At 39.1% G+C, this 22,624-nt stretch overlaps 1 protein-coding gene across 3 annotated transcripts in view; it reads right to left on the bottom strand.

The window, feature by feature from the left end:
- Nucleotides 1-21,797, bottom strand: part of ARHGAP5 (Rho GTPase activating protein 5) — a 50,365-nt gene extending 28,568 nt beyond the window's left edge. For 2 of the 3 annotated variants that reach the window (XM_071746159.1, XM_071746161.1), the window contains exons 1-3: nucleotides 21,496-21,797; nucleotides 14,049-14,155; nucleotides 5,775-9,673 (exon numbers count right to left, since the gene is read on the bottom strand). In XM_071746159.1, the coding sequence (XP_071602260.1) occupies nucleotides 5,775-9,497 (3,723 nt within the window). In that variant the 5' untranslated portion in view covers nucleotides 9,498-9,673; nucleotides 14,049-14,155; nucleotides 21,496-21,797. The remainder of the gene's footprint in view (nucleotides 1-5,774; nucleotides 9,674-14,048; nucleotides 14,156-21,495) is intronic. The other variant, XM_071746160.1, reaches the window with a different exon arrangement.
- Between the last annotated feature and the right edge of the window lie 827 nt (nucleotides 21,798-22,624).

A 22,624-nucleotide genomic window follows, 5' to 3' on the forward strand; every position in this document is an offset into this window, starting at 1 on the left:
CACTCCCCACCAAAAACCAACCAACCAACCCACAACCAGGTCTTGAATAATAAAAGTATTGGTCAATGAGCAAAAACAGTGAAACTTTCTCAGATATCCTAACTTTTAATAAAGGCACATAAAAAATTATCACCAGACAGCTAATTTACTATAGGGTTTACAAGACCTGTTGTTAGGATTTGTTTTCAGAGTAATTTCTTACATATGAAAAAATTAAAGATACTCATACTAATCTTAACCCTACTTTTACAGATTTATTAACCAAGTAATGCTTTTATAACAAGACAAGAAGCCCACAGAATTTGTTTCAAGGTAAGGCTCTGCCTTTCCCTTCCCAGAAATTTATTCAGGATATTTTCTGTTCTTTATGTGCTGGGAAAGACAAAATCTAAAACTATACCAGGTAAAAGGGGAAAAAATAGAGCCCCTGTTGGATACTCAGTGTTCACAAAGATAAGAGCTCTAAATGAGGTGGTAAATTTTTAATACTCATCAGTTCCATAGTAAACAAATAAAAATGTTATTCATTGTAACTACACAGAACACCTACTGGTTTCCAGATCCAGAAAGCTTCCTGCTGTACAGGGAATGACTAAATTAAGACAAAGGCCCAAAATAAACTGCAAAAGTTTTACGTAGTAATAATAATAATAATAAATTAATAATAACTGGTAAGTATTTTTAAAAATATGCCTATCAAGCTTATATACACATGAGAAGAACATGATGAGAACAATGAGAAGCCAAGGAGCACTGTGGTTTGGGCCTTATATTAATGCATAAACTGTACAGTTGCAGCTTTAGGGTTATTGCATATACATGAATAGGTTCCTTCTGAGATGTAAGGCTTCCTCCACCAAGATCCTTATCCTCTAGGAATGTTCACTGCCCTTTCATGTCATGAAATTTTCTGCATTTTCTCTATTGCACCATGTCTCCAAACTCATCAAATTAAACGAAAGAAAAATTTAGTGTATTATGCAGCCTAGAAGGCTGCTACTTTTAAAGAGACTGGTGTGTAACAACACAGCAATATGCTGTACTAGACCATACTATTACAGTTGTTAAAGATTTCAATTGAGATAAGCATCTACTTGTAGTTCCCACTTGCAATTTTTTTAAAAAAGACACAGAGTTGAATGAGCAGATTATCATCTCAGCTGGAGAGGTCTGGCAAAGCAGAAAAAGCTGAGGCAAAGTTGCTTATAAACACTGTACTCTGTGCTTACTTCCTACAACTGTGTGAAGTTAGAAGGAAAGAAACACAGAAAGCATGTTGATATAGGGGAGAATTCACTCTGGAGAAGGCATTTAATCTGAGATACTTTGCATAGAATCATACAAGAAACTTTTACAGAAAATCACTAAGGTGAAAAAAACCATAACAAATACTGGCACACTTTCAAGCACAGAATGCACACACCAACTTGGATACTAAGTCCTATGGCTGTGAAGCCAGACTGCCTGGTTTTTTTTTCCTCCTCTCTCCTTTTCTTCATATACTTCTCTACCAGGAAAATTTTTCAGAAGATTTGGAAACATGGTAGTAACATAAAACATGATAAAGGTGGATGTATCACAAGTTAAACTATGCTACAGCGATTAAACCTTCTCCACTGGAAGCAGGTGTTTTCTTCTAGAGGCAAAGACACTAAGTGATCATTTGGTTTTACCAATCTGGACCTCAGTAAGGAATTTGACAGTGGTCTATAGGAAACCACTGTGACAACTGAAGTAACAGAAATAGGATGATGTTGAACACAGAAAAGGATAAAGTCACAGACTGATGGAAAAACCATGCACCAAAACCTGCACGTATCGTGTACTGTAATGTACATGTACTATGAAGTGCATATACTATGTACCACCTGCACTGTTTGATAGGAAGTCATTAGCTAGAAATTACCATAAAGAAAATAGGCTAAAGGCTCCTAAAGTGACAATAAATGCAGGTGAGAAAAACTTGGGTGCAATCGCACAATTTTGTCAGGTAGTAATTTCTAGTACAAGAAATTCACAATAAATGTGAAGATTGTATGATGCACTGTTATGATGTTCTTTGCAATGCTATCCACAGTTTCAGCTCTCCTCATTCGAAAACAGGAGTTTAGAGAGAACTACAAAACCTTTTTTTTTTTTTTTCTTCTAAAAAGCCTCAGGTCAAGGAGCAGACATATTGTCTTAACCTCTTTGGAGGTAACAGACATCACAAAAGGAAAAAAAAACCCAAAACATTTCAGGAGTAAGGTTACCACAAGGAAAGAGGAAAACTGGAAATTTCAAGAAGATTCCTCATCAATACAGAGGAAACAGAAGCTCTGGAGTGTTAAAGAATAGTGAGAATGAGGGGATAAAAGTTTCAAAAAAAATTGTTATTAAAAGGATGCACCTTCCAGTTCCAACTGCCAGTATGTAGAAAAAATATGTGAGAACACAAACATGACAACAGCAATGGGCAAATAATTAAGACCAAAGTACATTTTAACTGGTCTCAGTTTAAAATTGTTTAATTTCCTGTGGTAGTAGGCAATGTTAGAGGATTTGCAAGTAACATTACCTGATCCCCACAGATTTGCCATTGCTATACTTTCCCCATTAAAACATTTTAATTTATGCTTCCTAATAGCAACATGCAGCACAGTTCTGAAAATCTACTTCTGCATTTTATGCCATTCACAACAGACTTTTTTAACAAGCTTGATACATATATGTGTTACCAGATCAGTCAAACTAGGACTGTTAATTCTGGGGCTGTAAAAAGGAAATGGTCCATTTTCCCATTCTATTGTTTACCACAATTCCATTCCTCCTTCCTTTTTATCCCACCTGTCCCCTTCTTTCCTTCAATTTTTTACCTGAATCCTACCATCACTCTACACCCATCCTCTCCATCCCTGTATCTGTCCTAGTGCCCATGCCTTTAGATGGCTCCATGATGTAAGCTGGGGCCTGAAAGCACCAGGAGAGAATAAACATCCTTCAGCAATATCATGTCTCTTTCTTGAAACACATTAACTTTAAATATTGTCCAATTCTGGGCCTGCCTTTAAGACATTTTCTACAACTTCCAAAAGGAAAGTAAATACCACCTTAAGAAACTCTCATTGTTCTTCACTTTAAAATAATTGGCATAAATGGAGAAAAAAAAGCCCTAACGCCCCCCTCAAAAAAACAAACCCAAAACAAACCAACGCTCCCCCTTACATATTTTTTTTTAAAATCTAAATGTAAAAATCTGCATAGGCAAATTCTGACTCTAGATGAAACCTGCTTTGCATAACTGAAAATTGAAATGCAAAAACCACAAATGACTGTGGATAGGAGCTTTCTGCAATACCATACAAGAATCCCACCCAGAAATACCACATCTTCAACTCCTCAAACCAACAAAGATGAAAGGAGTATCAAGAATGTTACATTCTAATTGGGCTTTAAAAAGGAACAGCATACTACAAAACTGATTTTAAAAAAATATTTTTAAAAAAATATCAAAGACTCTGTAGTCTTTGACAGAGACGATGAGGACCCTCATACTCCAAAGGTTGAGATTTTCCAAATAAATTATTTTGTTCGTAAGATATCTCTATTTCCACATCACTGTAATTACATCAGTATTACACATCTATCTTACGTTCCCTTTACACACAGCTGAACAATTCAGAAAAAGTATCAGAAGTGCTTTAAGAAATACTCAGAAAGCAGTACAAAAATTTTCATTATCCTTCAAAAGGCTAAAATTCCCCCCCAAAAAAACCCAGCAGGTAATTGTAACTAGTGGTGTGCTACCCTAACACACCCCTCACATGGAATAAATAATACTTAACAAAGGAAGCATCATTTGAATTATTTCTGAATTTCTGTAGTAAAGACTGGTAGTTGCTCATCTAAACAACACAGGCAAATTTGGAGAATAAGTTCCAAAACTAGACAAACTGCACCTCTCTTGGAAAAAAAAACCAAAAACCAACACTTAAAAAACCAGAGGAGTATATATCAAACTAGAATGATTTATGATATGAACCAGAACTACTCCCAGTTCAACTTAATGCAAGTCAACAAACACAGAAGTCACTAGTTATCAAAAAAACTAAGCACTCAACATTCTTGAATTATTATTACTGAATGCTTACTTTGGATTCTTGCAAACATTTTAGCTATCAAGGTAAATTGGCTTTCTCCATCATTATAGCAATTTGTACTTCTACTATTAAACATTTTCTGCAGTGTCAAAGTATCAGCTGTGGACCAAAACTTGCAAGTAAAATTAAAAAAATAGAAACCCCCCACAAAACCAACACATATATTAAAAAAACCTCGAAACAACTCTTGTATTCTTCAAGAGCCCTACCTGCTACGAAAATTTAGAACAGCCTGAAACATCTGACTCAGGCTGCCTCTCAACAGGCCAAAGACAAAAATAGAGGTTTTGGTAAAGATAACAGAGTTTCCCGAGACAAGGCCAGGAAGAAAAGATCCTACTAGGTACATACACTTTTAACATAAATATCCAATGCAGAAACTTTCTGCTGACTCAACACAGCTGAGACAGCAGGAGGATTACGAATACTGCATTTCAATTTTTATATGGCAATATTACTTTAACCATAAGTATATAAATTATTGCTTTTTTAAAACATTTACATTCCCCCAAAAGTATAACTTCTAACTATTCTAACTGGATGATTTTATACCCACAAGACATCATTGTCTATGCTTATGAGTAAGCCTTAAAAACATTTAATGGCCTTTAACTCAGTCATGTCTAATTCAAATCACAGCTGCATACTAGGAAGTGCAATTCAGAATTTAATCCACTGGTAAAATTTAACTATGTTCTACTTGAAGAAAAATTATTTCTAAATGCTATTCAAGTACTGCCAGATTTAAGCTAAAAGGGATATTTTTAAAATGCTACAAAAAGACAATATTTGGAAGGTCAACTTATTTTAAGACAACAAAAAAATATCTGACTAGGAATGCTCCTGATGTAATTTTTAACAAAAACTCTACACAAAACAATGACTGCTAAACTAATACTAAAATCTAAACTCTAAAGAGCACACATCCAGTACATACACTACAACACTACCTTGATATATATTTAAAACAGTATGTAGAAAGAAAAGTAACTATCACGCATAAAGTTTAAAATAAAAGATATATTTCAAGCAAAATGTCACCTTATTATTTAGAAACCCAACTGGGCAGGGATTTTGTTCCCTTGTTTGAATAGAGAATTGTACAGGTAGCATAGCTTTCAACTTGAGTACTTGCTTGCCCACGCTAAGAAAATGCAGTATTCAGTGAAACACTATACAAAGTTTCCTTTTCGTGCTCTGGTTTTAGAATTCCAGGCAGACAATTTAGAATTAAAAGGAAACCACCCCTTTCATTCACCAGCCCTAGACTTCATTCCAACAGCCAGAACTGCAAGAACAGAAAGAACCAGTTCGACCCAAGAACTCATAAAGCAGCGTTGTTTTTTTTAAAAAAAAAAACAAAGGAGGACCAAATTCTGCCTTCATCTACTCATATGGAAGGCAGATTGCATATGGACATACAGAAGTGAAAAGAACTGAAACTTACTGAAGAGCTATTAGGTAAACAAACCATCTCATTCCCCCAGGTTTGCTAGTTCCAAGCAAGTTAAGTAGAAACTTGGACAAAAATCAAACAATGCTACATCAAAATTTTAAAGCACCTGGCAAAGTTTGACTCTTCCCTTCTTACAATGCAGCAGAAGTTGTAAATAAAATTCAACTCAATTAACTTACCTTCTTATCTTCTTTTGCTTTGTGGGTTTTCTTTTTCATTTTTTTATCATCCAATTCTTGATCTGATGTAATAGCAGGGTTATCTATGCCACCCTTCCATGTTTCAACAGGTGAAAGAAGTGGGTCTTCTTCACTTCCACGATGTCTTCCTTTTCTTTTAGTTTTAGAGGTGGTAAAAGCCTCATCATCACTTGCATCTGAATGCGTTCTCCTGTAGTAAGATTTTGCTTTGCTGAACAGAGTCTTAGACTTATATTTGTATTTTGATGGCCTTCTTTCCCCATGACTTTTGGATATTCTATCAGAAAACCCATTTTCTTCCTCACCTTGAGTATTTATAACAATTGAGTTTCGAACTTTGATCATACGATTCTGACTGTCATCTGGAACTGCGTAGATATCATCTGCAAAGCCTTTATGTTTGAAAATAGTGTCAATAGGTTCAGCATAGTTATCAGATTGGTCTATATCTTCTGGTGGTGCCATAGGCACCCGAGAAGGCTGTTTCCTGGGGTTTTTACCAATACCTGCCTCAATTGTTTTCAGGAGGTTAGGATCCAGTTTTTTCACATTTGTTCTTGGAACAAGTGGCTTCGGTTTTATTGGAGGAGGCACTTTATGGTTGCGTTCGTGGTCATGACAATTGAGTGGAGTACTATGAATAGGATACTCATTTCCTTCTAAATCCAGTCGATACTTGGAACGGTCACTAGGTGCTGGGAGTAACCTCACATCATCACCAATTGGACTATAAGGTGGTGGTCCTTCAGTATCGTCCTCAGAATCTGGGTAATTATAGTCCAGGGAACTTCCTCTGGGAGATCTTGGAAAAACATCTTCACTTGTATGTGTTGTTTCCCTTGTGCTGTCTGACATATAAGAACTTTCAATCATGTTTTTCTTCTCTAATACATCACTGAAGAACAACGTGAAAACCTCAGTTTGACGATGATACTGAGATAATGAATATAAAGCTGTAAATTTGGCAGTAATCTCTGTTGCTATATGTTCTCCTTCTGTCATGAGTTCCTTGATCGCTTCATTCTCAAAGAAGTCTGCCTGACTATCTGTAACAGCCACTAACTGGACAGGAATTGTATCCTGAACTTCAGAAAGAAAGGCCCGAAGCATCCCCATGGATGCTTTCCGCTTTGCAGAGTAGACCAGTATGTATCCATGGACAAGCTCATCTTTCCTTACTCCAATTGAGGAATGATATGATAATATAGTTATCTGTATTCGACGCCTCTTTTCACCTATTATTTTATCAAGCATCAAAGAATTGTTCTGGCCAGCCTGGGCAGCACTACAGGAGTGAGACTCAAGGAAGGGTGAAAGAATAAGATCCACACTAAATGGATCACCACACATGGCACACATGACAATTCTTAAGTCAGCTTCTGACAGATCTTTTATGGTGGGAACTGGACTTACAACATCGAAATTGTGTTTAACTGCTTCCAGTACTCCCCTCAGAGCTTGTTTTATTTGGGTCTCATTAAATTTGCGTGGATATGTACCAGCAGGCACATCTACAAAAGGACACTGTAATTTGTTGGCCAATTGCTGTCCCTGATGCCTCAGAATAGGTAGATTCTTGCTAACACTGTCCCTCTGGTTAGCCAGGATTAACGTAAATGGGAGATTAGCCATATACTTGTCTCTCCTTATCTGAGATGCTTCAGCCCTTATTTTTGCAATGCACTCCCCAATAAAATTCAGTGATTCAATAGAATTAAACACACAGAAACAACCATGTGGTTTGAAGGTTGAAGTCCACAACTGAGTCAACAGGTATGGGGATTTTGCATCAACTGGCCTAAGATCTAGTTCATATATTTTTCCATCTAATGCATATTCATCATCAGTTGATTGTGTCCGAATTTCATTTGCCAATTCTTGTGCAAGGCCATCTTTGCCCAAAATGAAAAGATTGACTTTATCAATGTTGGCACTATCATGGTACAAATTCGAGCGGCCATGGTCCAGTTGCAGAAGACTGTTGGCAAGTAACTGCTCTACTTTAATGTCCGTACAGTTTTGGCCACTGAGACAAGTTTCTTTAGTTGGGTGATAAACAAATCCTATGTGTTTAAGCAGAAGAGATTCTCTATCAGGTGCAAGTTTCTGTAAAGCTTTGTATCTAGGTTCTTCACTCAGAACTGCATGAATTTCACTCATTTTATCTGAACTCGGTGTTGCATTAAGGTCCAGGTCATAAAACAGCTCTGAATGCTCAAAAAGCATTTCCTGAAACTCCTCTTTGGCTTTTTCAACAATCTCCCTCTGATGCCTACCATACACCTCCCTACTATCTGCATCAGTGATGTATTTAAACGCTTCATCCTCCACTACAAAACATAAAACTTCCTCCCACGGCTGTCCTGGTGAAATGAACTGGATTTTCTCAAGAGTCTTTTTGAATTTCTCCTTCATTTCAACCCTCCTTTTTTCAGATATAAGATGCTGCACATGGTTTTGATAAACTTTTTCTGCCTCTAGAGTAGTGAGAAGGTCAAATGGAATCCTTCTGTCGTTAACTTTATCTATATGGTCAGTTTCATCCCAGGGTGTTTTTTCAAGCACTACAAAACAGGACTGGAAGTCAGGCCTTTTCTCCATTAACTTCAAGGCGTCTGACCAGCTCAAGTGTTCAATCTCATCAAGATTTGATAGAAGAGTATTAAGAGCTCTTGGCAATGCATTAATGTATTCTTCTTTTCTTTTTCTAATATGTTCCTGTTTAAGCTGCTCTATGTGTTTTGAAAACGTATTTTTGGCTTTTTTTGTTCCTTCCAAGTTTATGTACTCTTCATAATCGGGGTGGTTTTTCAGTTTATTACTAACAGTTTTCCAGGTTGCATGATAGTCTCTCACAGTTTGGACAAGTTTTTCAAACTTATCTGTTGCTGTAACAACTAGCTGTCTTTGCGTTTTATAGGCATCCAGATAGGGAATTATTTTAGGTTTACCACGAGTTTTATCCATCATTTGTACCAATGCAGTAAAACATGTTTCAACATTGACATTGAATCTTGCTGACGTTTCCACTACCACAAGGTTCTTCTTATTTGAAGCAAAGGCCTGAACCTCTCGCAGATAATGATCAACACATTCATCACATTTTGTCGCTGCTATTATTATGGGCTTTTTAGATTTTGAGAGCTGGATATAGAGATTATTCACAAATTTAATTTGATCATCAAATTTCCTATTGCATCCTTGGCTTACATCAATGCACAACAGAAACCCATCTATGCTTAATTTCCCTTCAGGCATTTGTTTTTGCTCAAAGTCTTGCTCCAAGCCTAGTTGATCTGTGCAAATGTACATTAGTTTCTCTGCTGACTGCAGTTTGGAGGCAGCTGCACGTTTTATATACGGTTGTAAATTCGTACTCCGATGAGGCAAGAAAGTCTGATCATCAATGAACTCAGTTTGTTCAATTACATGAATTCTGCACTCAATTCCATCCTCTCCACTTTGTGTTACGTCACCCCAGTACAAAAAGTGATCATTGTTAACAACTCTTCCACCAAAGTCAATTGTGCTAAGCACAGAGGTATGCTCAGGATAATATTCATCTGCTTTTGAACGAACGAATCTATTGCACAAACACGACTTTCCAACTCCACAATTACCTTTATCCTTTTCAGTTCCAGACAGTCCAACAACACTAATAGCATAAGATGGGGGACGTGGCTCTTTGTTTTTTGCCATCATAACTTTGCTATCATCCTTTTGCAATTATCAAGGTAACTGTATGTGGTTTTCATTCTGGAAAGGCTCCTACAAATTTAAGTTGTATATCCAGGGTTCCAGAAACAGCTTTCCGTTTTTCTTGCTTCACCTTGTTGTTAAGAGAACCTCAGATAACCAGGATGAGGAGGATCATCTTCCTAAAAAAAGAAAAAAAAAAAGAGGGAAAAAGATTTAAAGAATGCAGGTATTTCTCTTTCATACTCATGACAGAATAGATTTTTAAAAGAACTTCTGCTTGCTCACCCTCAAATTGCTTTCTGTGTATATGAAAATTTTACAACTACTTTATATGAGCTCTTGAATGCATAATTCACTCGTTAATGCTACTTATAAATTTTACAATAAACAGGTTTTAGGGACAGTTTAATAATAGTTCATGACCTATTTTGATAGGTGATCCACATACTTCTTAAAAAAACCCACACACAAGTCCCCAAATTACTGTTTCCCTTCAAAGCTTCAAAGTACTAGGTAATAGAAAGCATTTTTCACTATCATAAATACAAAAAAAAAAAACCCCAAAATAAAACCCAAAATTCACACACACATACTACTATTCACACTCATACTTCCACTATATAGCATGATTATCTGTGTGAATAACACTACTCTTACGTGCATTTGTAGGTTTGGCTTTAGGTTTCAGTAAAGAAACTTGCAAAATAAAAAGCTGTAAAACCAGGAAGTTGGCAACTTGGCTCAGCCGCTACCTATCTGCAGAACTACTTTATATGTATATGAACAGTAAAATGCTTTTAAGGAGGAGTTTCTAAACTGAATTCTACAGAAAAACAGAAATATATATATATTTATATAAAAACAAGATGCATGCCTGAGATTTTAAGATTACAATGTAGTATCATACTTTCCATCTCTAGAAACACCAAAAAAGCTTTTAATCACTGCAAATAAAAACTACTTTATCTGCACTCAAACTTCCACAGAATTATTATAAGGTTCCTGTGGCTTTATTGAAGCTGTTGTCAAGTATAACAATTACCCTGACTCTCAGTTATTAATCAGAAGACTTTGCTTACATCCATACTGCAAATGAAAAGGTATTTACTGGTTTCAGAAGAATTACATTGTGAGGAAAACATAGAAAACTAAATGGCCGAATTACTGGCCCCAAGAGGTTGCAATCTGTGGCGTGAAATCTAATTGGGGCTCAGTAAGAAGCACCATACTCCAGGGGCCAGTACTGTTCAACATCTTCACTAACGACATGGGTGATGGGGATGGATGACAAATTTTAGAGGAGTAGCCGATACACCAGGGAGTTGTGCTGCCATTCAGTGACACCTCAACAGGCTACAGATATATGTTGACAGGAACCTCGTACACTGCAAAGTTCCTGCATCCAGGGAGAAATAACCCCCTGTATTACAGTACACACTGAGAGCCAACTGCCTGGAAAGCAGCTTTGCAGAAAAGGACCTGGAGATCCCAGTGGACAGCAAGTCAAACACCAGCCAGCAATGCGCACTTGTGGCAAACAAGGCCAATGGCACCCTGGGCAGCATTACACAAAGTATTGCCAACAGGTCAAGGAAGGTGAATTTTCCCCTCTGTGCAGCACTGGCAAGGCCTCACCTGATGCATTGTGTCCAGTTCTGCAGTACAAGAGAGATGCAGAGCTAGTGAAGAGAGTCCAGCAACAGGACTCTAAGCTGATGAAGAGACTAAAGCATCTCTCATATAAGGATCCCTGGAAAATCTGGGACTGCTTAGTGTGGAGAAGGTTCAGGGGGGATCTCATCAATATGTGCAAATATTTGGAGGAATGGTGCAAAGAAGGCAGAACCACTCCTTCTGGTTGCATCCAGTGACAGGAGGAAAGAGGCAACAGATACAGACTGAAACACAGGAGGTACCATATGCACATCAGGAAACCCTTTTTTACTGTGAGGCCGACTGAGCACTGGCACAGGTTGCCCAGAGAGGTTACAAAGGCTCCCTCAATGGAGACACTCAAAAGTCACCTGAATATGGTCCTGGACAACCTGTTCTAGGTGACCCTTGGACAAGATGACCTCCAGATGTCCTCTTGTACCTACATAGTTCTATAATCTTGCAAAAACATTTTTATAAAAATACTTTTCTCATTTTCTTTTTACAAAGACACCTATCATATGGCACTATAAATGTAAATGTAATGTACTTAACTTCTGGAGCAAGTCCAGAAGAGGGCCACAAGGATGACCAGAGGGCTGAAGCACCTCTTCTATGAAGACAGGCTGAGAAAGCTTGGGTTGTTCAGCCTGGAGAAGAGAAGGGTCCATGGAAACGTTATAGCAGCCTTCCAGTAAGTACAGGACATACACAATGATGGGGAGGGACTTTTTTTTTACAAGGGCATGTAGTGATGATTTTTAACTGAAACAGGGCAGATTTAGGTTAGACATTAGAAATAAACTCTTCACTATGAGGTTGGTGAGACACTGCCACAGGTTGCCCAGAGAGGTTGTGTCTGCCCCCTCCCAGGAAGTGTTCAGGGCCAGCCTGGATGGGGCTCCGAGCAACCTGATCTAATGGGAGAGGTCCCTTCCTGGGGCAGGGCAGCTGGAACTAGATGATCTTTAAGGACCCTTCCAACCCAAACCATTCTATGAAAAAACAATGTAAGCCCATGTAAAAAAACCTGTAAACAGTTCTTATACAAAGGAAACAACATAATGAGCATCACTACTGAAATTTCAGTCTCACTGTCTCAGCTTTATTTGTTACTCATTTTGTCATTTTCTGCAACAGTGTGAAGAATGGAACTGTAGTACCTCCCTTCAGTTAAAAAAAAAAAAAATTGTATAGGATCTGTCACCAAAATCTCTCCCAGTCTGTTCACTCGTAACTCCTAGGACATTTCTTAGTTGGAAGATATGCAGAAGTACTTGTATCATTAAAAGTTGCTATAGAAAAAAAGACTGAAACCTTTTATATAGAATCAATGCCTAGAAATTAGAAAACTGACATTCTGATACTCAGTACTTAGGTAACAGTATCTGTAATTAAATTAATTGACCAAAATATAAAATAAATGTTACATATGTAAAACCAGCTTTCATTTATAGAAATCACAGTGAAAGAAACTATATTTTTTGTAAAAAAGTATCTATTTCATTACAAACTGAAATAGATATTAGATTTTGTTATACTTGAGAGTTTTTACATTGCAAGAGCCGTAACTTTTACGCCTTGTTTCAGGAATGATTTTTCTTCTTTGTTTACATCAGACACATTCAGAAAGAGAACCTGTATTTTTAATTTTGCTTTTTAGTTTTTCCATGGTGTGCTTTTTTGTTTTTTTTTTATTCCTAAAACACAGAAATTAGAACTAACAGAAAATGTCTCTGGAAATAAAAATACTTAGTAAAAGTAAATCCTTCACAAGCAGTGTTTTTATTACTACAAATAAACCCATTGTTTTCCTTCTAATGCAAAGCTTATCATAGTAGCATCATTGAAACTATTAGAATGAGAAGCTGAGTCAGCACTTCCACTACAAAATGCTTTCTGTTTACCACAACATAATACAGATTTGATATGGACTAAACTACAACACAAAATCTTCATCCACAGGATTATTTCATTTAATGAGAAAGACACTGTCAATTTGCAACTAGTTTATAAAACACAATCAATACTTTCAGATACTCTGCATCCTCACATAGCAAAGGTTCTTCCTCCTCCAGCAATAAATGCTTTGTCAAATCAATACATTTAAAAATGAGGAAGTACAAAGAGCAGGGTGAAATGAGACACTAATAAAGGGGAAACAAACACATTAGGCTCTCACAAAACAAAGATTTTCACCATAGTGGGAGTTCAATCATTAAAGATATTTAAAACCAGTGTGGTTCTCTTTTCATTTTTTGTACAGTTTCTACTTTGAACTGATTGTACAAAGCGAAGTCACAGAAGGAAATTTATGTTAATTAAGTAATAAGCCTGGTAAAAAACTGACATCATAATGGCTTCACACTTAATATGTAGTCATTATTAGATTGCTCCCCAAATGGAAGATTTTTCTTTTCAGTATACCACTAATTTAAAGGTAATTTATAGCTTTGTACAGTTTTAAAATATACACACTGGAAATTCACAGTTAGTTGAATTAGCTTACTTCAATCTGCCTAATTCTGTTATAATAAACTGAAAATACTCCAATTCATGACCCACCCCCACTACCTTCCTCTTTGTTACAAATTCAAAAGTGGGTCTTTTGAGTTCCCCAACTAATTTCAGTTTTCTAATTGAAAATAATAGTCTGTTATGTCTAAATAGAAAAAAACAGTTAAATACAAAAATTCTGAAGAACTACAGAATACACAAAGTTTCTGACATCACTGCAGGAGGAATCTCTGACCTGCTACAGTCGCACCATATAACATTTCTCTACAAGCTTTTAGATTTCCAAATGGAGTTTATAAAGAAAATAAGGTGTACCATCTTGTACTTATTTACCTATCTCCCATCTTAAACATAAGATTATGAAAACTGAAAGCCCAGACTTACCCTTAGGAAAACAAGGTGCAAAGCAAGATCATTATCCTGCTGTGATCTTCCTGCAGTAATGTCACACATTTAAACAGTGTCCTTCAGTAAGTCCTTCCCTGAGGAATCTAAAAACAAAAAGTAAGATTTGCTAAGAATTTCAAAATTACTAAAGTAAAAGGAGCAATTACAGGAGGTACACTTCATCTATGCATGAAGAACATTTTCCTCATTTTAAACCCAAAACCAGAACTCTGAGCTGAAGCTGGTCTTTCTCTACACTGAGAGGGTTTAAATGCAGTAAGCTCAGCTATTACTATTTGGAACAGATAGGACACAATTCTTCTTAAATTTATTTCATAAATTCACCTTGGTATTTTAACAATACCTAGCCTACAGAAGTCTCTTCTAAAAAAAAAAGATTAATATGGTGTCTCAGATAACAAACAACACATGAAATATAAAAATCACTAATCTCTTGTAGAAGAATTTAGGATTCTAAAATATCTAGAGCATAGCTTTGTAAGATAAAGTCAGTATAGTCAGTAAATATAGAATATACAAAACGCATGTATGTCTAAATAAATGTATATTTATTACTAGAAAAAATAGTGTACCTGAAAACCACTTCACCTATAGTACAGGTTTTCTAAATTAAAAGGCCTCACAGACTGTGACAAATCAGAAATCAAAAGGATAATTATATTTGAAGATTATAAATTCTCAACTAGGATACAATTTATTAGTATAACCTTGATAAATGTTGATTTTACTGCAAGGATGATGCTACAAAGTAAACAAAAAACAAACTCTCTTCCACTGACCTTGTTCAGCCTTCATTCACACAAAAAAAAAAAAAACCCAGACTTTGAATTCCAGGCCAGTGATGCATATATTAAGATGCAGAAAAGGATAGGAACTTGAGGCTCTTGCAATGGATCATGATATAAGCCCTTTTTAACCAAGGAAAAGTGTCATTTTTAAGCAAGATGCAGCACGATGCTGTATATGTACTAAACATCAAGACAGCATGGCAAACGTTATTCTTGTTTTGTCCCATATATTCTTAGTAATTCCACTTTGCTCTGTGACTAATATTGTTAATTGAAAAAGTCTAAGCTTTAGTAAACTTTTTTTTTTTTTTCCAAAAGAAAGGCTTAGCCAACAGTGACAAGCACCATACCCAATCCTGCAATAATGCTGCCATTCAGAAGTTGTGATACCAAACAACAACAAAATCATCAGGCAACAGGCTACCAGTCCTGCACTAGGCCTGAGCCAGCTGCAAAGCTGAATTCTGTCACTTGAAAGAGAAGACAGGAGGGAAGACACACTTCTCACCCTCACCTCCTAGCTGTGGCACTCCCAGACCACAGCTAGGTGAGCAGAGCAGACAGACTGAAAGAAAAGCATCTCTCTTTGACAGAATGCATCTGGGGCTTGGGGGAGGGAGATACCAGCCATTTTGCAATGCACACTGCCACAAGAAAATGCTCAGACAGGCCCCCACAAGATCAGGCAGATTCATTAAGAAACCCCTATTTTAAAATAAGTGTCTCCTCAAGTTTTCTGAATCAATTCTAAGTATTTGCATAAAATACATTATTAGCAACTAGTAAATACTAAAATAGTTAACCACCTATTGTTATTTAGTATAATCACCTATCATTATTTACTCATCGTGGCTGTGCAGGAATTTGTAGATGGGTTCCTAGCCAAGAAAATCACTTGCAGATAAATACTCCTAACATTACTGAATATCTTCTGAAATTGCTTTCTGAACCCAAAAACGTTTACCATCTGCAGACCAAACACGGCTGAAGCAGAAACGTTGTCTGAAAGACTACAGAGCTGCTCATGATGAGCTATTTACGCAGCTGCAAACAAGACCAACAGGAAAAGTGTTTTCCCACCATCCTCTCCTCACTCTGTAACGTTGTCTAAATGCAGCAGTTTACAGCCTACTATTTTTCAGAGTTAGTTTCAATTACCACTGTCTCATGATAGTGTTTGTAAATTAGCTGGCCAAGCAAAGAAAACCACACTTTAAAAAAAAAGCCATTGCAGACTAGTCAGCTTTGCAGGGTATACAAATACTCCAAAAGAAAGTTTCTGTGATCCCTACAGCAGATCACAGAGTACATTCAAACACATGAGATATCACTGAAATGGTCTGTAGGATGACTTTTCAATACATGGCACTTTCAAGTATCAAATACTGGGATTCCAAGGAAGTTACAGCTCTGGAGTCAGGTTACTGCTGACAGTATGTTTTTACACCTAGTCATCCCTCACTTCACACTTTTTGAAAACCAAATCTTGGCACTGGTAAGCATTCAGTATGGTATCCAAATTCCAAGACCTATCAGCACACCAGTAATTACAGCTCTACCCAAAACACACTATAATAACAATTCAAGTATTTTCACTTAAAGAACCAGTAAAAAAATCTAATGTTGATGCAGCTTAAAGTAATGTTATTTCTTATTCAGTATTTACCAAGAGGAATCCTTTTTCACTCAAGCATAAAAAAAAATCTCATCAAATAAAAACCCTTTTCAGAAACTAAAATGCAATCTCACCAAAAATTTCAATTCACTCAAGTCTGTTGAGGTCCCGGCCACTTCATGTGTTCAGTTCACTTTACTAACATGCCAATACCCTGCCTTCACGAGTGCTGGTGATCTTAAAAAAGTAGCAGTGCCTGAATTCGTGTTTATAAATAATACTAAATACAATGCTCTCTGGTAAAATTCTGCAAGTGAGAGTCAACACCAGGAAAAAAAGATTCAGATTGCTTATCAGAAAATAAGCTCAATCATGCAATAACAAGATAGAAAAGGAAAATGTCTTGAGCTGTCTGACTGAAAATTGATACAGTTTAAGTGGCGTGGTGATTAGTCATGCTACCTAAATGAAGAATGAGAGCACATTATCCCAATCATTGCTCATTTGAGATGTGGTTAGTAGGAGTTCCATAGCCTATACATACAAAAGTAAAGTATTGCATTTACAACAAAAAAACCCCCAAACAAACAAAAAACCAAACAAACAAAACCTGACTGCTCAACTTCATTTACAAATTAATGCAAAACTGTATTTAAAAACAAAAGTTCAAATCTCTTAGCTCTTACAACGTTTACTAATTTTGTCCCATTAATAATAGTACTCTGAAGATCTCCCGCGTATTACCCACAATTAAATCAAGGCCTAAAGTTTATTTCTAAATGCGAAACAACACTCTCCAGCTGCTATCTAGCATTCCAGGGAATATCTATAACCATTGCTGCTGTTCACGAAAAAATCCAACCAAACAAACACAAAAACAACCTATAGAAATGAGATGAGAGTACAATAAACAGGTAAACTGCAAAAGGTTCAAATTATCAGTATTAGACTAGCTGGAACAGAGGCTTCTCAAGTTAGCTCCCTACAGAATTTTGAACAGTAAGAGCATTCAGTTTAGGTTCAAACCACTACTGTAACAGAGAAGAAATTGTACAAGTTCACATGAAGAATAAGTTCTTAACTCTTTTCACACAGGAGAAGCTCCTACTGAAGACATACGTAGTGCTCAGAGAATCTTCTTGGAGCAGGACTACCTGATCAGGCCTTTTTACACAGTTATTCAGGAAGAACACAAAAGAACTAATGGGGAAATTTTACATAGGGGATCCAAGAAAGAACTGATAAAAACAGAATAAAGAATAAGAAGCAGATGTTGAAGGTGCAATAAAGGTTAAGGACAGGAAAAAAATCGCTAAAATGCATTTGATGCAAAAAGAAAAATGTACGTCCTGGAAGCAGCAACCTAAACAAATTTCACTGATACATATATCTGGATCATTTCATCTTATTTTGCTTCATGAGCAACTGCAGTATAGAACCCAGGACCCAAGACAGTAAGTTATAAGACTAGATTCAAACAGCAGTTTGTTGTTTGACCTTGTACAAGCCATATGTGTAATTTTGAACTGTGTAAAATGAGAATAATGGCTACCCACTTCTTTTTTAAATTATGAAGTAACAAAGTGAAAAGCCATCTTTAAGCAGCAAGTAATACCCTCTTAATAATTAGCCAACTTAAACAAATGAATGCGAAGATGTAAAAACATACACATTTCCAAAACTGTGCATGCAGGTCTTGGTTTTACTTTTTCAAATATAAACACTCTTCTATTATCCTTGTATGTCAACTGATGCAGAACTGTAAAAATGCATAGGAATTATAACTCCTAAAACAACCCTAATTTGCCACATAACATAACGTGCAGAACTAGCCACAGATAAATTATTTTGACTTCCGACAAGCATTAGAAATTAGAAAAGCAGTTACTACTCAAATTCAAAATAACTACAATTGCTGTAAGCTGACTGAGAAATTCTGAACTAATTTTCCTTTAAGTATTTCATTAAAATCCATATGTATAAGGAAGTGATAAAAGGATTCAAACAATGATCTGTAAAATGTAATACCCTTAAACATATTTTTTTAAACCGATGAAAGAAAACAGCAATATTCCAGCTCACTAAGACTGACCTTTGAGCTAAAAAAATCTCAGGGGAAAAAAAAAACAAAACAGAAAAAACCAAAAATTATTTAGAGTTGTGTGCACTCATTAAGACAGAAATAAAACAGCTGCAGTAAAACAAGACAAAGAACCCTGACAGCCCTAATACAGAACCCTCAGTTTTACTGGGACTGTCTGAAACTAAAATTTTTCACATAGTTATGAGTACAGTGGAGTACTTTAAAAGCAAGAGGAAGCTCAGGTCACATAGTGCGCTATTTACTTGCAGAGCCTAGCTGAAATGGACAGACAAGCAGCCCGCCCCGCACAGGGTGGAGCAGGGTGGGTCCGGGCAGGGCAGGGCAGAACCGGGCCAAGGCGGGCCGGACGGGACAGGGCCGGGAGCGTCGGAGCCCCCTGGCGGCAGCGCGGGCGTGGGATGCCTCGGCAGCAGGGCCAGTTCGTAACCAACAGAGCCAGATCCTTCCCAGCGCATTCCTTCCTTATCACACAGCAAGAATGCACCACGGGCTTTTACTCTCATAGGTACGTCATGTCCATAAACGTGACCGCTTTCAGGCTGCTGGCCGACCTAACTATGCCAGCAGGGATCAGCGATGAATACTTGGCATCACAAACTTTCCTTCTTGCAGTAAAGGTCAGGGACTGTCACCCCTGAAGGATGCCGTACATGAAACCTTAAGAACACACCACATACTCGACTACTCAAAGCAGGGGAGTGTTTCGCAGTTTTGTGCAAAATAACCCTGAAGGATGCCAGAACATGGGATTGACATCCTGTTACGAAAGTACTTCTGGAAGTCTTAAGATACTGTCAGCATCCTTCTAATATCTTTACTAAACAGAATGGAATTATTTTTGCACAATCTATCCAAATAACAAGCCCCAAAGGGGAAACTTACACAGAAACATCTATTATTGTGATCAGTCCTTTTCTTTCCTACAAAGTTTGTGCGTGGAAAAATACATACAGCTTTAGGAAAGCACATTTTATCTCTAACCTCACAAACACGTGCAGCACCTCATTCTGTTGATGCTAAAATGTAGCATTTTAAAACAATTTAGTCCCAGCCTAAGAGGTTTAATTGGATTATGTTAAACATGTAACACCTTAGATAAAATAAAGTCCAATACCAGGGAGTGGTAGGAATTTGGCTGCAATTATTTACATTTTTACAACACTGGCAGCTGCTTCATACAGGGATACTTAAAAAAAAAATAATATATACTATTTATCCTCAGTATGTTTCAAGCTTAAAAGTAACTTGTTATACTGAAATAAGCCAGTGATAATGTAACAAATACCTAAACAATTTCTGATACTTTTAAGTACTACACTCTTGAAAAACCACAATATTTACATCATACCTTGCAAGCTCTAGTACCACCGAGTTTCAGTAGAGTATGATAAACAGAATTTTAAGGATTTTAGCACTTCTTAAAAATAAGCTCCAAAGAAGCACAAATGAAAATAACCATTATTAAAATGCATCTGGGTGAATATTTGCAATATGGTCATTTTAGATAAGTACCACAAATGTTAAATAGGTATGTTTTTTTTAAGAAAGCACTTAACTCCAGTCACTGATGTCACTGCTGAAAAGAGCTGTCATGCTGAAGAACCTTAGGAAGGTAAGACATGACAACAGAAAAAAACCTACGTATTAATTCTTCATTCATTTATGAAATAAGTATACAAGTGTCAGTGCTCTAACTGGCTTTCGTGCAAAGGTTTAAAATGGATGTCCAGTTGGCCAGCAAATGCTGCTCTTTTTACTCTGCAATGTAGAGTTTTTTAATTTTTTCCAAGGACCTTAGGGAAAAAAAAATCCTCCAGTTATCTGCATGACACTAAACTGAAGAATACACACATACCCCCACAGGCCTATTTTGGTCTAGATTAAAAACGTTTCCCTCCTACTTATTGAGGAAATATTCCACACTGATATCAAAAGCGATACAGGAGAGGGCAAATGGGGAGTATAGAAGAAGGGTGGGTGGATTTGGGGGGCGTGGGGGTGGTGGTGTAACAAGTATGTCTTCCTTTTAAGTAAATGATCTTTCTTCTGTTTTTAATTAAAACAGTGTTTTATACTCCTTATATCCTATATTGACAAACACCATAGCAGTATATCTGTGTATCTCTGGTGCTTTCCTTGGGTGGAGAGTCTAAAGGTTATGCTGGTTGAAGGGATTCAAAATGCTTGAAAGCTGCAACCCTGCAACTGGCTACCCTATTTCAAAGCCCTAAAATCCACCTGGTGGAAAAACAGAAATGCACACACATCATTCGGAGGGAGAAGTTTTCTCAAATTTAATACCGAGCGATATCTGAAGGTGAAAGGAAGGAGGAGAGGAACTGACAACTGTTCGAATTTAGTATAGAAGGAAAAGAACAGAGATGAGAATGAGTAGAAGGGGGCGATAAGGAGGAAAAGAAGTACAGAGAAAGGAGAACAGAAAAGGGAGGGGGGAGGCAGTAGGAATGGAAGAAGGGAGGAAGCGAAGGAGTAGGGGGAAGAAGGGAATGAGGAAGGAAGAAGAGAGGAGCAGGGAAGCTCCCTTTCCTGCCTTCCTCCCTCCCTGGAGAGCCGTGACCAGCTGGCAGCCTCGCACAGCAGGCTCAGACCCTCCCATTGCTCAGGCCTTCATCACCTGTCTGGGACCAGGCACTCCGCTCCCTGCCCTTCCTGCCTCCCCCCCCTCCCTCCCTCCCGTGGAGGTGCCGAGGGGGCCGAACGGGGAGGAGGAGGGGAGGCCGGCTCCCCTCTCCCCACGCCAGCCCCAGCCCTTTGAACTGGTTACAGCCAGCGGCCGCCGCACCAGCTCGCCGGGCTGCAGCCGCCTCCTCCCCCCCCCGCTCCCCTTCCGCCTGCCGGCCGGCTCCGGGCCGCCGGGCCGGGTGAGGTCCCACGGGACCGGATTCCTCCCCTCACCTCGCGCCGTCAGGATCCGGCTCCTCGGCGGCGGCGGCGGGAGCGGCAGCATTCCTGGGACGCTCTCTCCACGCCGGCGCCCCCGGCGGCTTTTCCTCCCCGCTGGGCTCTCTCCGCTCTTCGGCCCCGCAGCTCCCGAGCGCTCCCGGCCTCCTCAGCCCCGTCCCCCCGCCTTCTACGTTCCCTCCCCGGCGCTCTCGGCTCAGTAATGGCGGCCGCCGAGCTTCCCCGGCTCTCGCTTCGCTGACGGAGTCTCTCTCTCTCCCCCCAACTTTACCTCAGCAGCTTCCCTCCCCTCCCCCCTCCCTCCCTCCCTCCCTCCCGCCGCCGCGGCTCAGCGCGCGCCCGCCGGGCCAGCTGCGCGTGCGCGGGGAAGCTCCTCTTCCTGCTGCCGCTGGATTCCCTGGGAAGCCTGGGAGAGGGCGCGCGGCCGGCCGACAGATGCGCGCGCACGCGTCCCGCTCCGCCCCTTTCCCCCTTCCCCTCCCCTTCCCCTCCCCGCCCCGCGCGCTGCGGGCACGCGCGCCGGGTCCCTCGCTTCTGCCCCGGTGGCCGCGTGGGCAGAGCGAGGGGTCGGGAGCCTGGGGGCCGCGAGTTCTAGTCCCGGCCCGGACGGCGATGTAGGCCCGAACGTGAGAGCAGCTCCGGGGTGTTGCTCCTAGACCTCTCCGGGGCTGTTCCTAGGCGCGACTGGCTTCGCGGAGGGGTGGATGCGGCCGGAGGCCAGCCTGGGCTCCCACCCAGCAATGGTGCCTCAAGGGGAGAAAATGGCGGGCAGCTGGGATAAAATGAAACGATGCCAAAAACGCTGCGTTGTTCGGCCCTCTTCACCCAGTCCTCTCGTGCCTGGTTGCCTGTAACTTTTCACAGTATTCTCCAGGTTTAGTCAGTGTGTGTAGCACTTCTTTCTTTTTTTTTAATCATTAATGATGCGAGGCCTGGCAGCAGGGCCTGCCCTGCAGCCTGCGGATGTGACCTGGGCACCACCCGCAAGGGAGGCACCAGAGTTTGTTCCGCAAAAGATCGCAGTTGCCTTGACAATTCTGGCACCAAACCGAGCTCCCAAATTTACTGCGAGCATTCCAGTGATATCCCCTCACGCTGCTGTTTTGCTGGTGGTTGGCAGCAG

The sequence above is a fragment of the Heliangelus exortis genome, chromosome 5, assembly GCF_036169615.1.
Source record: "Heliangelus exortis chromosome 5, bHelExo1.hap1, whole genome shotgun sequence".
In the NCBI taxonomy this organism is placed as follows: Eukaryota; Metazoa; Chordata; class Aves; order Apodiformes; family Trochilidae; genus Heliangelus; species Heliangelus exortis.